The sequence below is a fragment of the Coffea arabica genome, chromosome 9e (assembly GCF_036785885.1).
Source record: "Coffea arabica cultivar ET-39 chromosome 9e, Coffea Arabica ET-39 HiFi, whole genome shotgun sequence".
NCBI classification, from domain to species: Eukaryota; Viridiplantae; Streptophyta; class Magnoliopsida; order Gentianales; family Rubiaceae; genus Coffea; species Coffea arabica.
Window position 1 is genome coordinate 39,989,761 of NC_092327.1, and position 16,995 is coordinate 40,006,755.

The 16,995-nt window shown below is 39.9% G+C and overlaps 3 protein-coding genes across 3 annotated transcripts; 2 read left to right on the forward strand and 1 right to left on the reverse strand.

The window, feature by feature from the left end:
* The first annotated feature begins 1,561 nt into the window (after positions 1-1,561).
* Positions 1,562-5,045, forward strand: LOC113709328 (oligopeptide transporter 3-like). Its single transcript, XM_027232074.2, has 6 exons — positions 1,562-2,026; positions 2,523-2,620; positions 3,010-3,579; positions 3,714-3,969; positions 4,074-4,256; positions 4,363-5,045. The coding sequence occupies exons 1-6, from the start codon at positions 1,667-1,669 to the stop codon at positions 4,978-4,980; spliced, it is 2,085 nt and encodes a 694-aa protein (XP_027087875.1). The 5' UTR covers positions 1,562-1,666; the 3' UTR covers positions 4,981-5,045.
* A 1,245-nt stretch (positions 5,046-6,290) lies between these two features.
* LOC113710620 (oligopeptide transporter 3-like) lies at positions 6,291-10,203 on the forward strand. The gene is made up of 6 exons (XM_027233734.2): positions 6,291-6,960; positions 7,856-7,953; positions 8,114-8,683; positions 8,760-9,015; positions 9,168-9,350; positions 9,451-10,203. Exons 1-6 carry the CDS (start codon positions 6,388-6,390, stop codon positions 10,066-10,068), a joined length of 2,298 nt encoding a protein of 765 aa, XP_027089535.2. The 5' UTR covers positions 6,291-6,387; the 3' UTR covers positions 10,069-10,203.
* Positions 10,204-10,291: 88 nt separating this feature from the next.
* LOC113710621 (SNF1-related protein kinase regulatory subunit beta-2-like) lies at positions 10,292-16,995 on the reverse strand. Its single transcript, XM_027233736.2, has 4 exons — positions 16,391-16,995; positions 15,064-15,242; positions 14,807-14,969; positions 10,292-10,780 (listed from the first exon to the last, which is right to left on the reverse strand). Exons 1-4 carry the CDS (start codon positions 16,595-16,597, stop codon positions 10,457-10,459), a joined length of 873 nt encoding a protein of 290 aa, XP_027089537.1. The 5' UTR covers positions 16,598-16,995; the 3' UTR covers positions 10,292-10,456.

The window sequence follows — 16,995 nt, forward strand, 5'->3', positions numbered from 1 at the left end:
CTTCCTATTTAGGTTACGGTGTGTTACCAATTAGTAGATAGAAATGTGCAATCCTTTAAGATCGAATGTGGTACTAATTAAGTAGTCAATATTGGTTTAAGAGCAATGTCATATAACAGCGACGTCCCGCGTGAATGGTCCAGCGGTAGCACCTCTCAATGGTGACCGCGAGGTCCCGAGTTTTAGTCTCTACTCTGCTGGATTCCTCCGCGCACTTATCGTACTAGGGTCGGGTTGGGGTGCCGGGCCCGGGCCCAGGGGATTAGTCAGGCCTCGTAAGGATTGACCCGGACACCCCTGTGTCGACAAAAAAAATATATATATAGCAGCGAGCAGTACTATAGAGGACTTCCGATTCGTTCAAGACAGGCAGCATGTGGGCCGTGCGATCGATGTAAATTGTAAGTGGCAAATACCTCTCGGAATGAAAGGGAAAAAAAAATCTTTTTTTGGATGGTTTAGTTCGTTTGCAAGAGTAATTTAGAACTTGCAGCCAATAAACAAACGACCCACGAGGAATTGTGGATAATTTAATCGGTGGATCTTTAGGAAGTCAGGTTACAACCTACACTGCTCCCCTGTAGAACTAGATAATACCCGTGTAGAAACGCATTGAATTAATGCCATTATTGGTGTTGTTTATTTTATGTTTGCATGTGTCTAATGAGGACAGTCAGTTTTCCACAGCTGTAACTTCAGACGGGTTCGAAAATTGGAACTCGCCATAGGCATCTTTCTGTCTCATGCCCCCCCCCCCCCCCCCCCCCCAAAACAAAAATAAAAAAATGTAGTTAAGGCTTTTAATTAGCCTTTTAAAAGTCATATTTGTATGTGTTTTAGTTCAAAAAATATACAAGTATATATGATAAGCAATACATGGATGTTCCGTTCAAACTGGTTTATAATTAGATGAAAGTATATATGGTAATAAAAAAAATAGTAAGTATTTTATCCTTGACCACACTGAAATGAAACTGAAATAATCGTTCTATCTTTCACTAGACTGAATGAAACTTGTGATCAAACAATGCAATAATGCATATTCATGCATGTCTTCTATATAATTTAGAGCTGCCGCATGTTTATTCAATCAATAAAGAGGAAAAAACTTTAATTTGCATCAATTTTTTTTTTCTCATTTTCATCATTGACTAATAATTCGTAGCCACCCACACCAAACACAGAAGAAAAGAAGACAAAAGCCTTTGGTTCCTTCAAGTCATCGTTGTGCTTAAAAGTTAAATCAAGATACACTCACTCAGCAATAATAGTAGTTACCCCCCGTAAAGGTTCTGCAGCAGCAGCAGCAGATTATTTATAGTTGTTTCCATCATAATTTATAAGAGAGAGAGGGGAGACCCCATCCATCGTTCGTTTACACTTTACATAGAGCGAGCCAATTGATTGGCAGAATCCAAATTAAAACTCGTCTCGTCCCCTCCCCCTTGGACACCGCTGCCTCTATTTTCTCTAGTTGCCTGCTACTACTCGCAAAATGGCAGCCCCAGAGAACCTCAATGCAGGAGGAGGAGGACCCCTGCCTTGTGCTGCAGTTTCCACGTCAGAAGAAGAAGGTAGATGCCCGGTGGAGGAGGTGGCGTTGGTGGTTCCAGAGACAGACGACCCCACACTCCCAGTACTGACATTCCGAGCATGGTTCCTTGGGATGACCTCGTGCTTCATACTCATCTTCCTCAACACCTTCTTCTCCTACAGAACCCAACCTCTCTTCATCTCCGCCATTCTCATGCAAATCCTTACGCTCCCAATGGGCCGCTTCATGGCAGCTGCATTGCCCACCCGAAGTTACTCCGTTAATCTTGGACTTGGACGATGGAGCAGTTTTAGCCTCAACCCGGGGCCTTTCAACGTGAAAGAGCACGTGATGGTGACTATATTGGCTAACTGCGGTGCCGCCACCGGCGGATTCGAAGCTTACTCCATGGGTGCTATCACCGTCATGAAGACCTACTACAACCTCAACCTCACTTTCTTCGCTGCATTTCTCATTGTCGTCACCGCTCAGGTATACGTATCGATGTATGTACTAACCTCATACTGTATGTTTTTTTACAAAAAAAAAACAAAAAGCTTTGATGCTAAAAGTTGAGATTTCAAGAATTACCAGTCCTAAACTTTAATCCTACGTCTAAAATTATTCTAACCCTTCATTCATTCATTTTCTTCATGTTTTCCTCCCACCAAATAAATTGTTTCTAATTACTAGTATTAAATATTGCATCGCATATTAATTTCTCGCTTAGGACAAGCACTAGCTATTAATAATATTTCTCCATTGGCCCTTGGCATAAGATTATCTTTTACCAATCATAACGAGTAACATTTTACCATCGTTGCCTATTCTACTCGTTGTTGCTGCAACACTCCAATTCCCTTTCTTTTTTTCATACAAATTAATTTGACTCGTCAACTTTTCTTGTCTTTTTTTTTTTTTTCTCTTCTATCATGATTTGTGCTAATTAATACAAGTAACTAATTAATAAGTTTGTCCTGGGCTGCAGCTTATGGGTTATGGATGGGCTGGGATGATGAGGAGGTACCTCATTGAACCTGCCGAAATGTGGTGGCCTGCAAACCTGGCTCAAGTTTCTTTGTTTAGGTATGCTCACCCTTAACTTCTCCACATTTTGTTACAGAAATTTCAACTTAACAAATAGCACTGTAGACTTCCATCGTTGCCTATATACTGTTGGAAACACATATATAATTTTATTTTATACCTATTAATCCTATAAGTTATAGAAAAAAGAAAATATTCTCTTAGACAATATAAGCTCCTGCTTATATTTGATAGAAAAATTCAAGTACTGCAAAAAGAAAAAAAAAAAAAAAGGAAGAATGAAGCATTTGCCAGTCGATTTGGAGAATTAACAACACGTAATCATCGAAAACAACAAAAGCTCATACCATTGAATGAATGAACAAAGTTGTACAGATTTACAACATTCGATTATTGGGATTTGGATAAAAACTCCATTCTTACAACAGGGCTCTCCACGAAAAGGAATCGAAAAAAGCAGGCATGACCAGGATGCAGTTCTTCCTCATGTTTCTAGTAGCCAGCTTCGCTTACTACACCTTTCCAGGGTATCTGTTCCCGCTCCTAACATTCTTCTCGTGGACCTGCTGGCTGTGGCCTCGCAGCGTCACGGCCCACCAGGTTGGTTCAGGATTTCACGGTCTCGGACTGGGTGCCTTCTCCCTCGACTGGGCGGGGATCGCGGCTTATCACGGCAGCCCACTAGTCACACCCTGGTCCTCCATCGTCAACATAGCCTTCGGATTCGTCTTCTTCATCTACGTCATATTCCCGCTGTGTTACTGGAAATATAACACCTTCGATGCCCACAAATTTCCCATCTTCTCCAATCAGCTCTTCACCTCCACCGGTCAAAAGTACGACGTGACCAAGATTTTGAACTCCCGGTTTGAACTGGACACTGCTGCCTTTGAAAAGTTTGGAAAGCTGTACATGGTCCCTCTCTATGCCATGTCACTTGGGTCGGGCTTTGCCCGAGTTTCATCGGTTTTCATGCACGTGGCGCTTTACAACGGCGGGTACGTACGTGCTTGCTTGCCATTAGCTTGGTTCATAGCGTGCTAGCATACTTGTAGTAGTAAGGTACATTTGCTGTCTTGGTCGGCACTTTTTTTTTTTCCCCCCTGAAAAAATGTAGTATTTTGCACAACAGCGATATATGGAAGCGATTTAGCTGGTCTACAAAGAAGATCAAACTAGACATCCATGCGAAACTGATGAGAAATTACAAGGCAGTACCACGTTGGTGGTTCCTGGTGGTGTTAGTCATCAGCATTGGACTGTCACTCCTGGTTTGCTTTCTACTGAAACAAGACGTGCAGTTGCCGTGGTGGGGTTTCCTGCTTGCTGCTGGTTTGGCCTGGTTGCTCACCCTCCCGGTCGGAGTCATTCAAGCTACCACCAACCAGGTAAGGACTCAACTATTTAATTTTTAATTATCCACTACTAGTATAACCTCATGCAGTCACACTTATTCCTTGTCCACACAAATTCATTATATATAAATGTGCAGCAACCTGGATATGACCTTGTTGCGCAGTTGATGATCGGCTATCTCCTACCTGGGAAACCGATTGCCAACTTGCTTTTCAAGATGTACGGCAAGACCAGTATCCTTCATGCTCTTTCTTTCTTGTCTGACTTCAAACTTGGTCACTACATGAAAATTCCCCCAAGAAGCATGTTCACTGTACAGGTAAACCAATTCTTGATGGCTAGCTAACTGGCTTTTCCTTCCAGCTGAGTCTCCGTTTAATCATGTCATCATTTGATACACATTTGTGATTTCGTTTCTCTTCCAGCTGGTTGGTTCACTAGTTGCTAGTTTAGCCAACCTTGGAATGGGATGGTGGATGTTGGAGAGCATCCCCAACATCTGCGATGTGGAGGCGCTTCATCCGGACAGTCCATGGACGTGCCCCAAGTTTCGAGTGATGTTCGATACGACTGTAGTATGGGGTCTGATTGGACCAGAGCGGCTGTTTGGACCTCATGGTCTGTACAGGAACATGATATGGCTATTCCCACTGGGGGCCCTCTTACCAATACCTGTGTGGATTTTAAGCAGAAAGTTCCCGGACAAAAAATGGATTTCCCTAATCAACATCCCTCTTATAACTTGTGGCTTCACCGGAATTCCACCTGCAGCCCCAACCAACATTGCCAGCTGGATTGTCATGGGTTTGATCTTCAACCACTTCCTGTTCAAGTACCGGAAAGGATGGTGGCAGAAGTACAACTATGTTTTGTCTTCTGCTTTGGATGCAGGGACGGCTTTCATGGGGGTTCTGTTGTTTTTTGCTCTTCAGAATTCAGGCAAAAACTTGAAGTGGTGGGGAACTGAGCCAGACCACTGCCCTTTGGCGTCCTGCCCAACAGCACCTGGGATTACAGTTGCAGGATGCCCGGTTGTTAAATAGCTAGCAGAACAACAATGGAGATGTAATTTGAAGAAAAACTAGGGGGAAAAAAAGAATCAACTCTCATGTGCTATTTCTGTACGCAGATGCGCGCTTTCTATACTAACGGGTCATAATCGAGCTAAGCACTTCTAACCATGGTTCGCCGTATCGGCCGATACCGATACGTATCGGTCGAGTCGTATCTGGAACGGAAGGGACCGGTACGATACCGATCCCCGAATCACGGATATCACCATATCCGCGACGACTCGCTCTAACTCGACCGGTATTGACCGATTCGAATCCGTGATACATGATATCGGTCGATATATCCGAGTCAACTCGGAGTCGACTCCAATATTTTTTTAAATTGTCTTTTTCAGTATTTTCTAATTTTAGTAATTTTTTCAAAATTTTTGGAATCTTTAATGTGTTATAATGTTCATATCACCCGATATTCAACCGATATGCCGCGACGGATGTGGAACAACTGAGACCGCAACGCGACCGCGACCCGCGATGGCGAACCATGCTTCTAACCCGAAAGAGTTATGCCAAGTTTAAAGCGAATAATTAGTTTCATGTTGTTCCACAGGTTGATTACCAATTTTGCGCCCATAAAAAGGAAAAAAAAAAAAAAGAGTAGCAATTTTGCTTTTCAGGAGCTTAGCAGTCAGAATATGTCCTGACTTGCACTTTAGCCCCCCCCCCCCCCCCCTAGACGTTAGTAATCGAATCCTTCGCATTGTATCCCTTAAAGTTGCTTAGTTACTACTAATGAACTACAGAGTTGACCCAAACAAGAAGGAGATGCAGATTTTGGGGGTTTTTATCATATCCAAAGATTAATTTTTTTGTCAAAAAAAGAAGAAGAAGAGGAAATCGCAGTGATCTGTGGGATGCATTCCTCCTAGGTAACAGATCTAGTGTTATTAATTGCTGATCAGTTGTTAGAACGGAAAATGCAAGCTTCAAGATGCAAACATATGTATCTCAAAATAAAGAATTGATTGGGTTAGTTAATGTTCGGATCCCGTCAAAGAGAGTCCAGATATTACCTACACTGCTTCCCCGCGAGCCAGATAGTACCCCAAACCCAATAATCTTTTATGCTTCAGCTTGATAACATGTAGATTATAGAACAATAAACAATAAACAAATAAAATTATTAATTTTTCAAAGGTGGTTGTGACATTAACATATACTATATCTAGTACATGCTAGTAAATCACAAATGAGACATATAAAAGCAAATTATATATATATGTGTGGATTTCTTTTGATCATCTTTGGAAGTTTTTAGTATTCAACGATTCTCGATGTCGTTAATTACTCGATTATAGTAATTAATTAGCGGCATCTGTTTTGGGTCCCTTCTGTTGTTGTTGCCGTGCGTGGCAGAGTCTATAGACTATATAGACAGAGATGCAAGGAGGAGGAGGAGGATCAAGCAACTTTCTGAGGAGGTACTACCACCAGTATAGCCGTCTCATGGTTTCGGACAAGGCCGACAATCGGAGCAGCGGTACTGGAGGGCCTCCAGAAACCGAAGAGTTAGAAAGATGCTCGGTGGAGGAGGTGGGGTTGGTGGTTCCAGAAACAGACGACCCTTCCCTCCCAGTAATGACATTTCGAACGTGGTTTATAGGCCTCAACTCATGCCTGATATTGATATTCCTCAACACTTTCTTCATATACAGAACCCAACCTTTGTTCATCTCCGCAATTCTGATGCAAATAGTTGCATTACCAATAGGGAAGTTCATGGCAGCTGTGCTGCCTGAGGAGAAATACACAGTTTTTGGAAGGTGGAGTTTCAGCCTCAACCCTGGGCCCTTCAATGTGAAGGAGCATGTGGTCATCACTATATTGGCTAGTTGCGGGGCTGCCGCCGGTGGAAGTGAAGCTTATTCCATGGGTGCCATCACCGTCATGAAATCTTATTACAAGCTCAACGTCAATTTCCTCGCTGCACTGCTCATTGTTTTAACGACTCAGGTAAGCGACGAACCCTCCTGCTCTCTCTCTCTCCTTCATCGATCCATCTATTTAAAATTTTCCCTTTAATTTGTGTTTCAATTTTTTGGGTAAATCACGCTCTACCCCCTATGGTTTTGCATTTTTCACATAATTCCTTTGTGGTTTCAAAAACAATACGTAATTCCTTCGTAGTTTGGACTAAAATATTAAAGCGATAAAAATGATGAATCCACAGAAATGTCGATATTACCTTTGTTTAGAAACTAGAATGATTGAAGTAGTCAGAATCTATAAATATACTATGCATGACACTTTAATTTGTGTTTTACCACAAAATCCGCTCATGGCTTAATGTTTTAACACAACTTTTTTATCGGCAGCGGAGTCAGGACCGTAGGGTCAGGGGGTTCAATTTTCGCCATCACATCAAATGTAATTATAGTAAATTTTCAAGAGTGCATGTTAAAAAATTTTCAAAAGTTTTATGCCTAAAATAAAACTTTCTCGAAGTTAGAGGGTGCAATTGACACCGTGAAGTTCATTTGGCTCCACCCTGCAACTTATGGTTTTCAAAATATATACATAACCCCCTCCCCTAGTTTATAAATAATTTTTAACTTCACACAGGGATACTTTTGACATTTTAGTCAATTTCATTACGGAACTTTGATAATTTAATTTAAATCATAAGGGGGTTATGTATAATTTTTGAAATCACGTAAAGGTTATCTGAAAAAAGTGCTAAACTACAGAGGATAAAGTGTAATCTACCTTTTTTTTTTGGTATAAAGTGCTTTTCTCGACATTTTATTCTTGTATACTAAATCATTTCTTGATAATCGTACAATGCAGTACGAAGAAATGTTTCGTTCATGCATGTATTTTAACATTTCGACGAGTAATCCTGTTGCAGCTAATTGGCTATGGCTGGGCTGGGATGCTAAGGAGATACCTTATCGAACCTGTTGAAATGTGGTGGCCAGCAAACCTTGCTCAAGTTTCTCTATTTAGGTCTGTTCAGCTTTTTAATTCTCTACAACATTTTGCGTTTTTTGCGCAGTATTTCCTCATTGTTTTCAATCAAAAAAAAAAAAAAAGAAAGAAATCGGATTCAGCATCAGTTGCCAAAGCTATAATTCGAACTCTGTGAACCAATATTGATTGATTACAGGGCTCTCCATGAGAAAGAATCAAGAAAAGAAGGGTTGACAAGGATGCAATTTTTCCTCGTGTTTCTGGCAGCGAGCTTCGCGTACTACACATTTCCAGGGTATCTGTTTCCGCTGCTAACATTCTTCTCGTGGGTTTGTTGGGTTTGGCCTAATAGCGTCACGGCGCAGCAAATCGGTTCAGGGTACCACGGACTTGGACTAGGTGCCTTCTCCCTTGACTGGGCAGGGATCGCCGCCTATCACGGCAGCCCACTGGTCACCCCTTGGTCTTCCATTCTCAACATTGCTTTCGGCTTTGTCCTGTTCGTATACGTTATTTACCCTCTTTGTTACTGGAAATACAACACCTTTGATGCCCGCAAGTTTCCCATATTTTCCAACCAGCTGTTCACCTCCAGCGGCCAGAAGTACGATGTAACAAAGATTTTGAACTCGCAGCTGGAGCTGGACACGGCTGCCTATGCCAAGTACGGAAAGCTCTACATGTGCCCCCTCTATGCCATGTCACTTGGGTCGGGATTTGCTAGAGTTTCTGCAGTTTTCGCGCATGTAGCTCTTTTCCATGGCAGGTTCGGCACTCGATCACCTGTTCTCATTGAATAATAATTAACAATGCCTGCTTAACTCAAATGTTTTATTTTATAGTGATATTTGGAAGCGATTCAGCTGTGGAGCAATGAAGATCAAATTAGACATTCACGCAAAGCTGATGGCCAGTTACAAGCCGGTCCCTGAGTGGTGGTTCCTCATCATATTGGCGGTGAGCATTGCTCTATCACTCCTCATGTCTGTCGTGTTGAAACAAGATGTTCAGCTGCCCTGGTGGGGCTTCATCTTTGCTTCTGGCTTGGCCTGGGCGCTTACTCTCCCTATTGGAGTCATTCAAGCAACCACCAACCAGGTAATTGACCGCACAGCTTTACTGAAACACTTTTAATTCTTACTCACTATTGTTATATAAATTACTTGAAACGATCCATCATCTTTAATTTTATTGATTGGAAATTAATTGCAAAAAACTGTTTTTGCTTACTTTTTCTCTTAAATCTGCAGCAACCTGGATATGACATAATTGCCCAGCTGATGATTGGGTACATCCTTCCAGGGAAACCAATTGCTAACTTGCTTTTCAAGATCTATGGCCGGACCAGCGTTATTCATGCACTTTCATTCTTATCTGACCTTAAACTTGGGCACTACATGAAAATTCCACCACGATGCATGTTCACTGCACAGGTAAATAATACTAATAATAATTCTTCTTTTACTGCGTACTCAGAGCCGGCTGAGCTAAACTGAGGCTGGCTGATTCATGCTTTACCCCTTAAATTTTTAGCTGGTAGGAACGTTAGTTGCTGGTCTAGCCAACCTCGTAATAGGATGGTGGATGCTGAGAAGCATCCCAAACATCTGCGACGTGGAGGCGCTTCATCCAGAGAGCCCATGGACATGCCCCAGATTCCGGTTAACCTTTGACACAACAGTGGTTTGGGGACTTATTGGACCAGAAAGACTGTTTGGACCTAAAGGTCTGTACAGGAACATGGTATGGCTATTCCCCGTAGGAGCTCTCTTGCCACTGCCTGTATGGATTTTGAGCAGAATCTTCCCCGACAAAAAATGGATCTCTCTAATCAACATACCGCTCATAACTTGTGGCTTCGTCGGACTTCCACCAGCGGCTCCCACCAATATTGCTAGCTGGATTGTCATGGGATTGATCTTCAACCATCTTGTGTTCAAATACAGAAAAGGATGGTGGCAGAAGTACAACTACGTTCTGTCTTCTGCGCTTGATGCTGGGACAGCTTTCATGGGCGTGCTGGTATTCTTTGCACTGCAGAATTCTGGAAAGAACCTCAAGTGGTGGGGCACCGAACCAGACCATTGTCCTTTGGCATCCTGCCCAACGGCAGCAGGGATTGTAGCTGCAGGATGCCCAGCCTTCAAATAGCAAAAGAACACCCGAGACGTAATTCGAGCTCAGATAGGAAATCCTTCTCCATATGTAATATTCTTTCAGAAGTTTCATCGACAATCAACTTAAAACACTTGACCAAAATGTTTCTAACCGTAATCCTTTGGCGACATTTCGATCCATCCGGCCTGAACAAGCTCTCACTAGACAGCTGGGGAAAGAAAAATAAAGGAATACAGAGAACAAACAAATCCAAAAATTTGACACCAAAATAATTATCCCCAAGTTGAATAAATTATCAAAGTCCCTTATATTCCAAATTTCAATTAATGTTTGCTCATGGGGCTAGAAATTTTAACCTTAATTCTAATATCAACTACATATAAAGACTGAAAACCATTGTCCAAACAGGTGGGCCAGATCTTCATCTCTGTATGGACTTGTATAGCACTACTGTAACATATTTGGACAGGAAACGATGAGTAGAACCAAGTGCTACCACTGATGGGCTCCGACCTTTCTGCATGTAGAGATGGTTTAGCACAACATGCTGAGGCCTCGAAAAAGGAGGTGGTATCTCCAAATGTGCCGATGGGATGTTAAGCAAAGTCATTTGGAGATGCGGAGGAACCAAAGGAGGCTCTTTTGCATAATCTTCAGCAACAAGTTGCAAGTTGTTGTAACTTGATTCAGGAGACTGGGGTGGTTCAAAACCAGAAACACTTTCAATATCTTCTGGAACATAATCCTATAACACATTGTACAAGTTAATACGGTCCAAAACCACAAATCATTTTCTCAACTAAGATCCCAATAAGAGGCAACTACTTTAAGATCAAGATCATCCCCATTCTTATATATGCAACTATTTCAAGATCAAGATCAACTCCATTGTTATACATGCCACTATTTCAAAAGCACAGACAATTTCCTCAATAAAGATCCCAATAAGAAGCAACTTTTTCAAGATCAACTTAATTCTTCAATAAGCTACTACTCAAACAGATTGAAATTCTTCAGAAGTTAAAAACATTTACAAGTATATGCTTACTTAGAACAAATATTAACATGAAATGTAGCACTGCAATCTAGACCTATAACGCATCTGCTAAATAAAGGTCTACAACGTTATTCACCATAGCACAGAACTCTTGATGCCAAGACAAAGATAATTAAACCTGAAACGGCCAAGCTAGCATTTAAGCCAGAAAAAAAATACCCCATGGTAGTTATCAAAGATGCTCAGACAAATTTCAGTACTACTTTAAGTATAAATGAAAATCATCAAAACATAAAGGTTAAACCACTTCCAACCTAATTCCAGCACTATGTTCAGCATTTACATTACTGTCTTCTTTTTACTTGTAGCACTCAGCCAATTTTTCTTCTATCTGTCCTCATCTTTCCTTAATCCATTCCCTCTTAAAACATATTCACAAGAATATTGCCCAGGCCATACCATATTAACCTCAACAGTGAGCAAAAGTGTGGCCTTTTATATCGGCAAGTTCTCTTTAACTAAAAGATCACAATCAGATAATACATCTTGTGACTCATTCGCATCCCCATTTTCTATTAGATTCTTGTCCTTTCTAAAAAATGAATCAGTTTAATGTTCACGTGGATGGACCTTCAACATGACATTCTGATATTTTTCCCCTTTCTTTCCATGGACATTCATCCTGCATCACATTAACTATTGCAATCTCATCGTATTCTCAATAATTGAGCACTGATGGCAAAGTCATCCACTTCTTAGCATCTACAAACCTTGAGAACTGTCATCTGAAGGTTTGGTTACTATTTTGTTGATTGTAAAGTCTATAGATCCAGACAGAGATACTTCAAGCAATCGTCTGCTAATTCATTTAATACAAGTAATTCTCCACGCTAACTTCTAAATTAGATGTGTTCTTGGCTTCGTTATAATAATAATAATTTAGAATTACATACACCATTATTGCCCAAAGAACGGGGAAAAAACAAAACAAAAACAAAGACCTTTCACATATGTCAAAAATCAAACCAAAACCCTTAGTGAATTTATCCTAAACCAGACATTTAACTGAAAAGGCCCAATCCTGGTAGGATAAGAAATAACAACTATGACTTTTGCAAGATTTACACAAGATTGAAAGCACAAGGTAGACCCAAATATCCAAGAATTTCTGTCAGAAGTATTCATAACCGTGTACAGAACCACCGATCCTCAAAATCTTAACAAGTTAATATCCCAAAATCCTAGTAAAACCCTTTTCTTATATGTACAAGTTCAAAAAATTTCTAATATATGAATTGGCAAATGAAGTCTTATTGCAGCTCCATATACACCTAAATATAAGCTTTGCTGAAAAGGGTTTCCATCAACTTATGCTGAAGAGGGCCTTCCTCAAGTTTTGCTGAGGATGGGCTCTCAAAGATTAAGTTAGAATGGCCTTTCCAATCCATACTAAACATGAGAATGAATTTGATTGTATTAGAAAGGCCTTTCCATTTTAGGCCATTCCTGTCTATCAAACAAGGGTTAATGGGGATAATCTAATATTTTAACACAAATCAAATGTAGCTTGCACTAAATGTACTATGTGATGTATCCTAGGACCAAAAAAAAAATGAAAAAGAGGAGTAACAAAGAAGAATTACTTTTAACTAGTTAACTGCATCCAGTAGATTATGGTCTACGGTAATGAGCCCAATCATACAATGAACAGACATACACCATGTTGCATCCAACTAGACAGTAATACAAAATATTAAAAACATACATACACAGATAAAACAGAAGTTGCACAGTTTTTACTTCAATTCAGTTAGCGTCCATCTTATATGTAAATTAGATCAAGCAAGCATGTTCTTAGGGCAAAAATGTATAATAATCATGACTAGTCCTAGGTATGTTGCTCGGACTCGCCATCCAACCCAGGCACACCAGTGTCGACATAACACAATGCGGTTGTGGGCGCAGGGTACATATCAGATACTGTCAGAAATAATTGGGTGTGTTAACTACTGGAAATGTCACTTCATCGACAAATTTCTGATCATCTGCGCTTATGTCTTGGTCAAGGAGGAGAATGATTTGATCTACAAGATGATTGATGAGATTGGAAGAAAATTTTTCCGCATTGAGGAAAACTAAGAATAGCTCGAATTCAGAGTTATAGTTGTACTCAACATGCTGATGCTGGACAGAGAGAACGAGGAAAAAGGAATAGAATTTTTTGAAGTAACATGCTGGTGACCTTTTAGAGATTACTAGTGCATTCATTGGATAAATAATATACACATGTTTTTATTTACTGGTTGCTATTTGGCCACCAGAAGCCAGTCACTTTTAGGTGACTTTAACTCTTTCACCATACCACATCCTTCAAAAGAATTAATTGTATAGAACACCACTGCAAATGACAACACCATTCTCCAAGATTTGTCATCAATCCAGCCTTAGCTTTGGTTGTGTTTAAGCATGAAATAATCTGACAATTAACATGTGCTTTTATCCTTTATTAATTTGCAATATTATATTGAACAATAAAAATTTTTCTAGCAGGGGAGGGGTGGAATTTAAGAAGCAAGGAAAGGAAAGGGGAATTTGAACTCAGAACCTCTAAATGTAAATGAGCCTTCAAAATATTTTTCCAAAACATTTCTTTCATTAATGCAAGCCAAATTTAATCCATGTTACCATCTTATGTTTCTTCAGAATATATCTTTTTTTCACTAATGAAAGCCAAAAAAAATTTTTGCTTCTTCAGAAATTATAACTAACTAGTAGCTATTTTGATAAAATAATTAGTCATTACTCTTAAATTTATTAAACTTGGTGCCATGTCCAAGTCTTTAGACACGTGTCCCTCTATCCTAGAGTTAAACAAATTGTCACCGAGATATGTACCCGTATCTGACGCCATACCCGAGTCCAAGCAACATATGTTTCTATATGAAATTTCTCCTACAAATATCAGTACATGCAAATGCTCGACTCTCTTAAGAGGTTCAGAGTGCTGACACGATATGGATATCACACATAGATTTTGATTTTACATCTTCATAGCGTCTAGCAAGTAGAAATAATTTACAAACCATGTCCAAGCAATATCAAGATTAAGGTTATTCATTTTGTCAGGATTCCTATCTTCACTAGGAGACACAATACGCAAAAAATAAATGTTAACTTTCCTTCCATAATATGTCTCTCTGATTACTTTTTGTTTATTCTGCTCATCTTTTGGAAAAGCTTTTTCATTTGAATGCTATCAAAGAGACAAATACTGCTTGCTAACTGAAAGCAAGTGCTATAAAGTTTCTTCATCTCAAAGACAGTCTGACATGTGCCCATTGTGTTGTCTAGGGGAAGAAGGAAGAGAAAAATGCTTTAAACTTCTATTCATCAAAAAACATTATGTAAATTTCATGTTCCAATGCAGTAGATGTAAGATTGTCATAACTTCAAAACTTAACCACCTTCATTAAATAAACTTCACCACCTCATGAGAAAAGAGCATAATACCATTTTGAATAATTGATTCTACACAATAACCGATTGGAGTTATAACTAATAAAAGTTTGAGGATAAGCACACAAAAAAAGCATTAAAACTTTTACAGTATAATTGATGTATGATAAGAGATCTCCAGAGTTGGGAATCATAAATTTGAACCCATAAAATTAATTCCAACAAAATAAATCAAGGTAGAGCCACAAATTAGAACCCTGATTTTTTGTCTTGTAGTATTTGAAAAATTGACAACTTCTGAACAATACAAAAGAATACCTGCAAGTCCAAAATGTTGCAAGGATTGCCTGCTTCATCATGGATCCAAGGCATATCAGGGAGATACTTCCATTGTCCATCAACAATAAACCTATATTGGTAGACACCAGATGGCAGCACTTTCATGATTGTGAAATCTTTCCCAGATCTCTCCAAAAGTGTTCTGTCAAAACAAATAACTTTGGTCATTTTTCTTGAAGCGACTGAGCCAGAATCAGAAAATGTCATAGCATGTACCATTGTCCTCCTCGAGATACCTTGTTTTCCAGTTGTCCCATGATCCTTCGACAGCAACTTCATTACCATCATAGCTCCATGTAATCATTGTTGGGATACCTTGTTCATAATACATATCATCATGCCCTGACATTGTTTGCATCCATGATGGACTTGGAATGTGCATCTCATCAGGTCTTTGCAGAGGAACCACTGGCATCTGAAAGCACCATCACCAAAGAATTATAACAAAAGCCACAATAGCCTTTGACATCTATTCTATAGCAGACAGTTTACTCAGAAACAAAGAAGACAACAAAAAGGCATATTTGGCTTGGCTTGACATTGTGCACACACTAGGAAGCATGTGGACATGAAACGTTGACACTCATTTCAGAGCTAAATCAGACGGTTTCTTTTTGTCAAAACCACCGGAACCACCAGATCATTTTGGTAAACTTTAAGAGTACAAATAATATCCAACATTTCCTTTTTCTTATTTAATAATGAGACAATTTCAGGTAACTTTGTGGATAGTAGAGAATAAGTACCAATCCTGTCAAGCTTTCTCATTTTCGGGATAGGAGTTGAAGCCCTCTCCAGTTTTTCAAAGCTTGCTAAAGCCTTTATATCTTACTTGCAATGGATAACTTTCTCCACAACTGTTGAAAAGCCAACCTCCGCCCGCCCGCCCGCCCCCCCCCCCCCCCTCTCTTCTTTTGATAGTGGGGTAAAACCATACCATCATACAAACAAAAATAAGAGCTCGACCAAATAACTATCCATTCATGACGAATAGTTAGACAATAAGAAAAGTCTATGCCTGGCAACAAATTCAGAGGTCCGCTCTATACAGAGATAAGCAACAATTATGCAGAGCTAAGGAAGGCATCAGGATATACTACAGAGGTTAGGCAACAAGCCTAAGCGTTGCATTGCCCGTGGTTGAGCAGGATGCGTTTAAGCCAGCGCGTCTAGTTTCCAATCCAATGGTAAAAAGACTAGTGAGAGGGATGCTCTCAAAGCATCAGTTGTTCAAAATCCAAGGAAACGTCATTACCATTCAGAAAATTCCATTAATCCCACAGTGAGAACATGAAACAGATATAGTAGATTAAGCAACCGAACTCAGCAATTGCTGTGGTAACAATAAAATCCAAGAGAAAGCGCTTTCACCACATGAACTCCACCACCAAAATTACAACTTCGATTCAGATCTACCCATGCAGTTGCAATTCGCAATAAAAAAAGAAGAAAAAAACTAGCCATTCAATTCCGCTAAACTTACTGAAATTATCACGAAAAGGAATAAAAAATCTAAGCAAAGATTGTTACTTTACTTAAAAAAATAAAAAGGCAGGAACTTGCCTGAGGCCTAAACATCAAAGGAGAGTGAGAAGCCCTAGGACTGGGCGGGGGGGATTGACCCATGAACTCTCCTACATCAGCATGATTACCATATCTACCCTCTTGAGCGGCCAAAGATTGCTGCGCACCGCCACCACCATCCTCCGCATCAAGTCCAGAAGGGCTGTTCCCATCACCACCATCCTCTCTTCCATTAACATTCCCCATTACTTTATTATAATAAATCGCTAAGAAAAAACTCTAGTAGAAATAAAAACTAGGATTTCATATAAAGAGGTCTTGCTTCTATAAACCGGTAGTATATATACTGTATATTAGCCACCCACAGAAGCAGTGCTAGTGCTGAATATCACCGCCGCGTCAGTGGTGACGGTGATACATTGATAGACCGACATAAGTTTGCGATTGACTGTGGGATGAGAAAATGGAAAGCTGTGATTTTAGAGAGTGTAATGCAGCTTCTGATTGGTGGATTAATATCTTCCCTTTCGCTACTTGATTAATTTTGATGCTTGGGGTTGGGATCTTGAATGGATTTGATTTGATTGCCGAAGAAAACTGGAGTCTTTTATTTAAGGTATAAATTTTTCTTTTTTCCAAAATAT